At 42.7% G+C, this 12,172-nt stretch overlaps 1 protein-coding gene across 6 annotated transcripts in view; it reads left to right on the top strand.

The window, feature by feature from the left end:
- Positions 1–594: 594 nt before the first annotated feature.
- The window catches only part of adgrb3 (adhesion G protein-coupled receptor B3), a 111,261-nt gene continuing 99,683 nt past the window's right edge, over positions 595–12,172 (top strand). For 4 of the 6 annotated variants that reach the window (XM_047335190.1, XM_035605487.2, XM_047335188.1 and 1 more), the window contains exons 1-2: positions 596–1,342; positions 3,084–3,852. In XM_047335190.1, coding sequence (XP_047191146.1) covers positions 3,099–3,852 — 754 coding nt within the window. In that variant the 5' untranslated portion in view covers positions 596–1,342; positions 3,084–3,098. Of the gene's footprint in view, positions 1,343–3,083; positions 3,853–12,172 lie in introns of all 6 variants that reach the window. The other 2 variants (XM_047335191.1, XM_047335189.1) reach the window with 1 other exon arrangement.

The following is a 12,172-nucleotide window of genomic DNA, read 5'->3' as shown; positions in this document are numbered from 1 at the left end:
TCCCCTTACCTCCAATACACACATAAACATTCCCCCTTAGAGCACACATGTCTGAGAAGATGGAGAATGGGGGGGGGGGGGGGGGTTTGGACAGCAGTTTGCAGTTGCACCTGCAAGGTGCCAGACAACTTTCCAAAAAGAGAGCAGAAGTTGTTCCCCGTGCGCAGTAGTTCCTCCAGCGGCGATGGGGAGGACGCGCGGCGCGCTGCGCACTGAAGGAACCAAAACAGCAGCGGCTGTCGCCCCGCAGGAGACCAGAGGGGGGGGGGGGAGAATTACCAGACACACCGGCGAGTTCTGCAGGTCCCACTCACAGATCGTGACTCATCCCCCCCCCTCTCCTCCCCTCCCAAACAACAGAGAAAGTCCATGAAATATTCCCGTTTCGGTGAACGCTGCTGCGGCGGCGGAGCGCGGCGTTGTCTGTCTGAGCACAACTGCGAGGGTCCGGTTCAGGGGGGAAACCCTTTAGACTCGAATCAAGGGGAGGCTGTATGAGGAGGAGTGGGTGGGTGGAGGGGAGGGGGGGCAGGGGACCGAGGGGGGGGGGGGACAAAAACGGGGAGGGAAGGGAAGACAGTGGTGGCGGTGCCAGACGCAGCGGCAGCGGAGAGCGTGCGTAGACGTAGACGTGCTCCATCGGAGCGGCAGGAGTGTGTGACGTGATATTGCAGCGCGCTCCTGGAGCTCTGCAAGCCCCGATCACAGCGCGTCTATTCCTCCCTCCCTCTCTCTCTCTCTCTCTCTCTCTCTCTCTCTCTCTCTCTCTCTCTCTCTCTGTTGTAACTCACTGGCCCCCCAACATCTTACATCCATCCAGCGCGGATCCCGTTTTTTTGTGTTTCTCCTTCCTCCCTCCTCTTCCTCCCCACCACCACCACCGGAGTGGGACGGCGTGCGCGCCTTGTCGGAGAAGAAAAAACACACATCAGTGGGAAATAGAGACGTGGAGTCTTGTCGATTCAATTCATGGCAATACTGTGAGAATCGCCCTCTTCTTTCTATCACTCCAAGAATCTCTCTCTCTCTCTGTCTCTCTCTCTCTCTCTCTCTCTGTCTCTGTCTCTCTCCTTCTCCATCTCCCTCTCGTTCTGTCGTGCGTTGTTGCGCTCCGTTTGGATGGGAACAAGCCAGAAGAAGAGGAAGACGACGGGGGGGATATGATCGGACAGCCCGGAGTGTAACGCATTGTATTTTCACCCGTCGAACCATCTTGTTGCGCCGGACTTGTATCTATCGCCGGGGATGGGGAGTATCGATTCACTGGACGGCTGCAGAATTTATTTATAAAAGGATGTGGTCAAGTATGTTGGAAAAATAGCCATAGCTTCCGCAGTGTAAGGTAAGATTATTATCATTATTGCAAATTTATTTTATTTTATTGTTATTGTCATCATTATTGCATGCAGGCAGCCAGAAAAGCTCATTTTCATGTGTCATCTGTCAGTTAAAGTTTAGCCTCCTCCTGTCAGATATTTGTCCTGTCTATTGCAACACGATGGCTTTGGAGCTCTCACCCGCGCGCGCGCGCACAAGCACGCACACACACGCACGCACACACACACACACACACAGTCCAGAGTGCTTAACAGATGATTTTTTAAAGAGCTGATCTCTCTCTTCAGGGGGCAAAAATCACTTGAAAGTGCCGAGCGTCGAACTGACACCGCGTGAGATGTGGCCCCGTGTCTCTATATTCACATCTCCTCTCGAGACGAAATTGCTCTTAGCCGCCGAGGCAATAAAATCTGCGTCTCCTGACGACCGATTTATCGTCTCCGGAATACTAATTTCCGCGTATGGAGCCGCCTGGCCGTGATTCTTGCGGAGGGGATGTTGGAATCGTATGGATTTATCGCGACTGAGAAAGCTGCTTCCACTCCACGCTGCTTCCACAAATCCTTATGTAACACGGACATTATCTTAATGTAGTGTGGCGGCCAGGTTCTTTTTTTAATATACATATATGTATATATCATTAAAAAAGGAGGAAGTTGGAGACAGTAAGTGCACATTTATCCATTCTCCCTGGACTCTGTAGCAGTGCTTTGGATTTGGGGGATTGCAACGCCTACACACACACACACACGCACGCGCGCACACACACACACGCACACACACACGCTCTGCTGTGACACTGCTCACAGCTGCATTGCCTGTAGGATTAAAGCAATCAGGACATCGCATTGCATTCCCCCTCTCTCTCTCTCTCTCTCTCTCTCTCTCTCACACACACACAAACACACTTAGGCGCGCGCGTGCACGCGTTCTAGCACACACACGTTGACACACACACACACACACACTGGCTCTTTATCAAATTGCACCGTCAAACATGTCAAGCCCTGAATCTCAGAGACGTGCAGGTCGTGTAGTGGACCGCAAAGGCGCGCAGGAGGCAGCCGGCAGAAGGCAGGGGAGCCGGGGGCCATGGTGCAGATGAGGCGCAGAAAGACATTTTGTGGGGTTTTTTTCTCCCCTCATCTGTGACTGTGTCTTTTTCTCGTGTTATTAAACTGCAGGGTGAGGTTAAAAACCGGACTAAATCACGAAGAATACAGCTCGACGTGAAGAAAAAAAAAAGAACCCCGTTACTGCGTAAAATGAGCAGTTGCATCCGGCAGCGTGGCGAGCAGCGCGCAGACAGACTTGCATCACACTTTAAGGTGTCAGATATTCTAAACAAGATACATTTGAATGCCTCCAGGAACTGTGCCATACGAAACACGACCCAATTAATTAGGTCTGAATAACTCACATTATTGCTGCACCCCCCCCACCCCCAGACATGAATAATAAATAAATAAATAAGTCATGGCTGAAGCGACCACAAGGTGGCAATGTTTGCACAAAGTATAGTAATGAAGGAGTCAGGATGGGGGGATTCAAAAGACACGTTGCTGAGGTTAATAAGCCCCCCCCCCCCCCCCCCCCCCCCCATTTTCATGGTAGGACATGATAAGTGTAAATTGATAAATGTGTGTTTAGCTCATCGGTCAGACTTGATAGACATCACCCACCATGTCTCCTGTGTCCTCTGCTCTGACATGCCTTTGTGTAATTCTCTCCATCTCTCCTTGCAGGCCAAATGACATAGGATGAAGGCTGTTCGCAACCTGTTGATTTATATATTTTCCACCTATCTTCTGGTTATGTTTGGATTAACTGGTGCCCAAGATTATTGGTGTTCCACTCTGGTCAAGGGGGTCATTTATGGATCATATTCGGTGACTGAAATGTTTCCTAAGAACTACACAAACTGTACATGGACGCTGGAGAACCCAGACCCAACCAAATACAGCATCTACCTGAAGCTATACAAGCGAGACCTGAGCTGCTCCGAATACTCTCTGCTTGCTTACCAGTTTGACCATTACTCGCACGAAAAGATCAATGAGTTGCTGAAAGTCAACGAGTCTATAGTGTACCTCTGCGATTCAAAGAATATTTATGTATTTTTGCTGTATGACAAGAATTTCGTTCAACTACGGAGAGTTTTCCCTTATGATTATAACGGATTGACGCCGCAGAAGCTGGATGAGGAGGAGAAGTCTAATGTGGAGTTTCTGGTGTTGAATAAGGCGAGCCCTAGCCAGTTTGGGTGTCAAGTGCTTTGTACATGGCTGGAAAACTGCCTGAAGTTAGAGAAAGGGACAGTGGAGACGTGCGGGATCGTGTACACAAAATGCACATGTCCACAGCATTTAGGCGACGGAGAATCAGAGAGTATGCTCATGCTCAACAATGTGGTTTTACCGTTAAATCCACAAACGGAGGGTTGCTTGTCGCCCCAACTACAAGCTGGGCAGGTCTGCAATCTGAGTGCAGAAGTGAAACGGCCTCCGAAAGAAGGTAAGTATCCTGTCATCCTCCCCCTTTTATGCTGAAATAGATGTAGACTTAATGGACTATACTGTATGCGGTGATAAGATAGTAATCATGTCGGTCAAATGTGCACGTCAATGACTCCCTTCTCTGCCCTTATTGCATGTTTGAAGTGTGATGGCCCATGAAACAAAGAGCACACATAGATATGTAGATGCAGTTGGCTCAGAAATGTGTCAACTTCAAGAATGAAGCTGCCAGAGGAGTTGGGTGTAGTAAAGACCACATCAGCAAAAACCAAACCACCTAACTGGGGGGGGGGGGGGGTTCTTTCATTTGGTTGGATTCAAAATGCACCATCATTGCTGTCAAAATTTAAAATGGCTGTTTTTTTCTACACATATTAGAGTTGAAATGCCTGCGAATCCAAAGACAATTTTTTTGGTGTGTTAATACATTTATGTCAGTTGTCATCCATACAAAGACCAACAGTGGTCGATATGGACACATCCATCAGTTTTGTTTTTTTATTGGCATCTGTGTCACATGGAACGATTGGGATTATGGATTCAGCAGTGTCAGGTTGGATCACATTGCTCACGCGAGCTCATCTGTTGGAAATAATAGCGAAACATATTTTGTACTCAAGATTATTGAATACATGAGATTTCAGTATTTTCTGAGTCGATGAACTATATGGGGTTGCTACGTATCCACTGTAGCCATAGAGCAATGCAACGCGTTTTCAGTGAATGTTGGAATTTAGCTAAAATTAACATATGGCCAAACAATTTATAGACCCACCTGCAGCTGCAATTCACACATGGGTATAAATACATGTAGCTGTGCATCCACGCACATTCACAAGTGGACAGCTGAATGAACATGTAATAGTAGCGGTTATAATAAGGTCATAATGATTGTGCTCATTAGTGGCACCAGGTAGCAGGGGAGTTTTTGTAGTTAACACATTTCTGTAGCTCTTTGCATCAAAAAGGGAGTCCTTCATAACACATAGCTGCTTGCATTCCACCAGATAGCAGAGACAATCCCACAGGAATAGGCTACATACTTCAGAGGTGAGCTGCATTTACCGAGAGACATGAAGGAGGGGCATTCATCACAACACACTGAACCAAAAATAATGAGTCAACCGTCAGATTCTTTTGGGGGGAAAAAAAAAATAATGATAGCAGGAATGTTTTGGAGCTGTCTCCCCCCTGTGGCACTAATAACAGCAGCTATAATAGCACCTTGGAGAACAGGTGGCAGTTTTCTAATGGAGAAGAACAGGTGAGCACGGATGTACTTGTAGTTATTTGGAGTGCAGCTGCATGCTAAGTCCAATTTTTAGGCATGTTTTTGCATCACACTAATACACACTTTTTTTTCTACGAATATTAGACCTACATTCTAATTTGCCTTGAGCTTTTTTTTAATGCTATTGTAAGAGTTGCTCTTGCTCCAAATCTCCACATGATTTATGAAGTGGCTAGCCTCCATCAAGTTGGATGATGGAGCCCTTAAGCAACAATGTACACAGCTTCTGATGCAAACCGCCATTACAACTCACCCTGCAGTCGAGTAGCGTGTGCAGTCACATCAGAAAGTATGACTAAGCTGTGATTTTCTTTTTCAGATAATTTAATCATTTAGGGAATCTTATGTCCAGATCACAAATATGACCAGAAAGCATTATGCGCATTTTCACAGAAAACTCTCTGCTCCCAAATAACATTTTACATTTTTTTCTATCAGCATGTTGATAACAGCTTAAGAGCACAGCTTATTTTTTTCTCCCCCCCCTCTCAGAAGATTTTCCACAAGCTTCTATTTATAGCGTGGGTTGATGGGAGGTTGGAATAAATCCGTTTTCATCTGGATAACGGGGGAGATCACCACTGGGTTTTAAAAGAGCACTGTGTCTCCTGTGGCGTCGTGGCGACAGGGTGGGTGTTCCTGATAAAGAATAAAGCATTACAAACAGTGGACAAGGACTCCATTTGATCAAATGGCTGGTCTTTGATCGTCTCAGTTCCTGGTAGAGGATGGCTTCAAGCGCACATCAAAGCAAAGCAGGGCTGGAGGTTGTGTACTCCAGCCATGCCACAGAGATGCCCCGCCAGTGTTCGACACTAGACCGAGGGAAACAACTTTAGAGGTTAAAGCTCCTGACTGTTTAAGGTGATTATGCAGATAATGGACGGACCACACAGTGGCACTGTGGAAATCACAGTGACTCAATGAAAGCATAAACAGATCAGGTACTGGGGTGACTCATTTCTGCAGTTTTCTATTTTTTTTTATCACATTTACCCATTTCATGAATAGAAGTTGTAAAAGGTGGCAGCACAATGACGCAGTGGATCTCACAGGAAGAGAGATTTAGTTCTCTCTATTTTTTCTTATTGGAGTGTGTGTGTGTGTATCCTGTGTTCACGTGGGGTTTCTCCCTTATCCCACACATGCGAGTCAAGTAGACGGTTTACTCTGAGCTGCCCACAGGTGAATAAGTAGTGACTGAATACCTCTGACGTTCCTGGTGATGTGCCCTTGGTGTTTTCTTGCTGTCAATCCGATAAATTCTCAGATTCAACTGGCGCGACTCTGAATTTTGGAGCAGAAAAACAAAAGCAGACAAAAAAAAGAAATTAAAGGCAGGAAACGTTTAACAGATTCTCTATTCTGTCATCCATTTGAATTTACCTGGTGCATTTGTTTTTTTCTTTGATAAAAATGAATCGAGCTCACGAAGAGGCATTCAGTAGCCAGATAGACATTTTACTACATGTTCTCAACCAGCTATTTGCCCTTTCCGTGTCCAATCATGTGCAGATGCTGATGTTTACATGGCTACAAGCTGAAAATCCTAGAATTCACGTCATACGGTACAAAACATCCATAAATTGCACATGGCTCGAGGAAGTAAACATCACGGGGCATCATCTTGTTTTGTCTCTCAGTCTACTAGTGCCCTTGGCTTAGGAAGTGTCTCATCCTTTGTCTGGTTTGGTTGGAACTTGCCAGTGTTCAGGGATCGGGGACAATGGCTCTCTTTGTTTGAGGGGAATGTGCTTTGTTACATGTCCTCCTAGGTGTTCATTGTTGATGCCTCAAACAGGGATGTTACTCTCAAGATTCCTCTCTATTGCAAGAAAACCGATTCCTTGCAAAGAATTGTGACAATCACCTTTCTGTCCCCTATAATATTATGACCTAAAACTGTTAAGTGATTATTTTAAAATGAAAAGGACAATGTCAGTTTTTTTCATCCAAACATTATGTTGATTCTGTCAGATATTTCAGTTTATATAACCGCATAGCCTCACTCGTTCTCTTTCTGCGTTGTCACTGACTTACAGGTAATAGTGGGGGAAAAAAGATGACAAATGTGGCAGTGACAAGAAGATGCCTTCTGCAGATTAGAGTTCATAATTTGTTTTAAACCCGATACGGCAAAAGAGTTTGAAGCTTCTAGTGTGTAAAATATTCAAATACATTTTTAATGAGTTCAGTAAGCGGGCCTCCAATCTCATTGTTAGCACAAGAAGTAGGTTAGTAATGACTATGACATCACAGATTTAAGTCCTGATCCTTTGTTTTCAGTTGAGAGAGAATCGCTCACACTCATGAACATTGATGTGACTCTTACATGCACCATGCATTATGTATCTTAATTCTTTATTTAGATTCTTTAGCTTTGTTTAACACGGGCGATTAAAGGCAACCGGCACAGAATTGATATAGCGGGGAAAGAGATGTCACAGTTCTTTATCGCAGCGGTTTTCATATGATCTAAGGAACATATCCACTTTAATTGCAAATGCTTATCTGTGCGGATGCCCATTTGAGCATGCCGCTTTTCGACAATGCAGACCATGTGCCATGTGGAAAATGGCAATAGGATTTTATTGGCAAATGTGTGTGAAGCGTTCTAATGCACCGTCACCTGCCAAAGTCCTGAGCACTGCAGCAGCTCAGCCTTGCTGCCTCACACAGTGAGGCCTTTTATTCACTTTGGATCTCAGTCAAGTCACTCAGTAGTCACACTGCATTATGCTCACCCCCATTGTTCGGTACACTTGGAGGCCATTTTAGTTCCAATTCAGTGAAGGAGAGAGCTCAGCTCGAAGGCACAGAATTTGTTTGTTTTATCATAGACATGCATTATTTGTCTTTGGCTGTATCCGATATCTCGAATATCCCATGTCCCAGTTACCCCTAAAATCCGGCAGGCTAAATACCCTTTAAGAATTGTAGCTTGCTGTAAATCTCAGCTCATGGATTTAAAAAAAAAAACAACAGTATTTAAGCTATGCCCTCTATGTTCATTCTTCTGTATAAAACCTCCAGAGGCATCAGTGGAAATGCAAAAGAAAGTTGTTGTGGAATGACAAGGTCAACACAAAAAGCATGATACTCTGCAGGACCCTGAAGAATCAGTGTGAAAGTGCCATCTTCTTTGTCCATGAACTGCAGATTAAAATATGCCTTGAAAAATAAAGAGGATATGGTGCAAAGTGCTTTATGCTGTAACCAGTTATAAAAGCTTTGGGCCAGTTCCAGTCATGTTTTGAGAAACATATACAGAAAACTGATGAAATGAAGCTAAACATTGCACCAAAATGTAGTTCAGGATGTGCAAGATTGTGATTTTCAGGAGAATGGAGTTCCTTTCCTATGCATGCCTACATTATGTACCTATACAAACTGTATATTCTTCAAATGGCCCAGGCCACTGTTTCAGGATATGTAAAAAAAAAAAATTCATGAGGCTCTGCGGTGACACTTAAGTCATTTTACACAGTGATATACAATAAAACCAAACTGTTGCTATGTTTAAAGTTCGGCTTGCACCACTCTCATTGTCACACATGGATGCAAATGGGCTCTTTGGAACCACAAAAGTCTCTATTTTCCAACCATTATGAATTTATGATACAATAAAGTACAGGGCCCACCACACAGAGCTTGGTACGGTTAAAGTTTAGAGTTAAAGACTTAAACAGACAAAACTTGCTAAAGTAATTGCACTTTCTGGCAATTGTTTTATTAAAGGCCCCCGGAAATCAATTTCCTCAAATAGGTTCTTTCAACTAAATATGTGATCCAACACAAACAATTTCATTTTCTGCCCGACTTTGTTGAAGTTATTTTTACCAAGCTCAATGAGAAAAGGGTGATGTCACAGTAACATCTGATTGTGGCAAGTGTGTGGTTGTTTGTGGATGTTGCCAGCTAACTGTCAATCAAAGCAGATCCCACTCATCACCCCCGAATCCTTAACTCAGATTGTGGTTCATATAAATTATAAATACAAAAAGGATATACTTAGCATTTGCTTTTGAAGATTACAGGGATTTTAAATAGCAATAAGGTGTGAAATGAAGCGTGCCTAACTCAGTTTCTCAGTTAGTCTGCGTGGCATGTTTAGAATAGCTGAAATTGTTTGAATCCTGGAATGCAAGGTTTTATTATTTTGGCATCTTAAAAGTAAGCAATTTAAGCTTTTTGACTTTTGGTAATTTGATTTAAGCTATTTTCGAAGCTGTAATAATTCTGAATGTATTGAAAGTTGCCTTTGGATTTGAAATGAAAGATAAGATATGAATGCAGAAGGACTAGCCTATGCGGTTCTTTTCTAGGACAGGCAGTGGTCTTAAACTGGAAAAAATGCCGTGGTTTTTTTCTCCAATTTCATCTGTGAAATATCATTTTAGTTTTACTCAATTATTATCAATCATCAAATCCAGCATAAGTGGCCCACAAAGAATTGATTCAATGTGGACCTAGCTGTGAGTCTAACAACAATAACCTGGCAGAGGGGGGCGGATGTAGATGAGCTGCTCAATTGACATGGATTTGTGATCACAGTCTCGGGGCTACGTTTCAACAGCGTGACAATCGGAAGTCAAAGTGATAACTCTCCACAAACACAGATTGTGCACCGCAAAAACTGCCTGCAAGTAAATGAAAGCCAGGTTGTCACGGCTGAGCTGCAGACGGGATGCAATGAAATTCAGAAGAAAAGTCTAGAAGGAAAACCTGAAAAGTGAAAAGTGTGGACATCATTTATGTTTTTCAGACATTTAGGAAAGCATTACACACTATAAGAACCAATAATTACAACTACAAAAAATATTGCACAAATACATTTAAAGATAAAATGTATAGAGTAAGGTAAATGCAGAAAAAGTGGTTTTAGTTCAAGCTACCTCCAAATTAAATGAAAAAAAGAAAAGATTTTGAATGACTCAACTGAAACTGAGAAAAGTAAAAGTCATTCATTATTGTGAGTAAAAAGTATTTTGAGCTTTTTAAAATCGAGTTAATATATTATTTGTCTACTGATGCATGATCATGCATGAAACACAAAAAAAGGTGCTTATTTACCACACAGAGACATACGATTGTAAAAGAGCTCAGAAAGGCAAAAAGCAACATTTTCCACCACTGCTACTTGAGAAACAAATGAAAGAGAAAAAGAAATCTGGAATAATTTAAACAGGTAAATCTAATACCATGAGAAAAACTAAAGAGCCAAACAAGGAGGGGAATGTGATCAATGATCCAAGTAAAGTGGCAACTGCACTGAATACTTATTTCATTGATTCCACAAAAAACTCTGACTGCTCCCCTTCAGACAGAGAAGTGACCGATTCCAAAGTAAATGTGATTATTTCCTCTCCTGATTGCTCCAGGGGAATGGATGTGTAGAATGCACCAATGCGTCTTATTTCAAAGATTTTAATTGGTTCATTAATGACAATTTCCAAGTGCTTGGAGAATGGTAATAATTCAATTACACCAGTGCTCAAATCAGGTGACTGCGTGGCCATTAGAAATAACAGATCCATCCATTTCCTTCTGGCAGTGTAAAACAAATCCAGAATAAACTGATCTCTGATCAGATAACATCATAACTGAATGCTACTTCCTTCCCATCACATCAACCTGCCAGGAACTGCAGATGGAAATTAGCCCTGTATGGTTAAATCTGGCACATTTACATGATGGACTGAAGTGCTCATGTAAATTCATGTGTTGTCCATTTTTAAATATAATAAACAAGTAAGTAGCGTTTTCATCTTTATCGCTACATCATATTTTATAAACTGATTATATATTTAGTATTCATCTAAAAAGTAACAACTATAGTTGGTTGTTATAGGCCTTGTCATTTATCTTATATATCATCAATGTAGTACAATATTTCCAAAGAAGTATAAAGTAACAAGAAATTCGAAGTACAGTACTTGAGTAAGTGTAACAGTTACAGCCTCATAACCCACATTTCTTAAACTGGTGCACCAACCGTCACTTTTGCAGTGTCATGGAGGTGACGAGTCCACCTTTTCAACTTTTACGGCTGATAATAAACACAATTGTAATAAGAATGTATAGGTAACAGTTGTTGCCTATAATAATGTCATATTAGAGCAGCAGTTGTAATCAGAGTAATGGGCTTCGTAATGTTGTATCTAATTCTGCAGCCACACCTCTGTAGTCCTCAGGACTTTCGCGATTCCCCACTAAAAATCCTGCATACGCAACGAGTAAAAACATGCACGTCTGATTTATTATCATGCGTATTCCACCTGTATGCATGTTTCTTGTTCGGAAGTTCACACGCTGGTAGATTTGTGTGCCTGTGCGTCCGCGCTCCGCCGGCTCCATAAATTCTCCTAGAAATGCCACAGATATGCCTGTTTAGCATTCAATCGCTCATTCAATGCTTTCAGCTTTGGCTATTAAATGAAAATAACACAAAGCCACAAATCTAAACCACCACTGTGTTGTGGAAATGTTGAGCCGAGGCCGGATTTATATGGATACTGCAAACAAAGTTAAGTGACATGCAAAGAAGATATATTTAAATCTTTTGTTCACAAGCAACACCATTTTTCCAATAAAAGGCTGAACTGGAAACATGTGAACAGTGTGTGAAAGGTTTTGACCTTTACATTGAAATGGTCTTAGTTAAAATATTATTTGTGAAAGACCCCCCCCTCAGCTGCAGAGGAATTACTCCACATCTAATCATGTAGCACACTGGTGCAGCATCAATTTTGCCGTAGTGTGTGTCTTGGCTGGAGCCGATGCTGTTCTTTGTCAAAGGCGCCGTACGGTGCACTACTGTGCTGCTTTATCACCACAGCAGCAGCGCATATACTTATCATGAAACATTTCCATTTGTGATTGCATGTCTCGCTTTGACATCACAGCATCCAGACTCTATTTTGCAATTTATGAGTTAAAGATAAGTGGACCCTTTAAATCAAAGGAATAGCCACTGTTGTGCTATTTTTCCTTTGACTTCAAAAAGGTTTTTTCTTTATGAATGCAA

This window comes from Scophthalmus maximus, chromosome 10, assembly GCF_022379125.1.
Source record: "Scophthalmus maximus strain ysfricsl-2021 chromosome 10, ASM2237912v1, whole genome shotgun sequence".
Taxonomy (NCBI): Eukaryota; Metazoa; Chordata; class Actinopteri; order Pleuronectiformes; family Scophthalmidae; genus Scophthalmus; species Scophthalmus maximus.
Note: the sequence above shows the minus strand (reverse complement) of the source record. Positions and strands in the feature narration are given on the sequence as shown.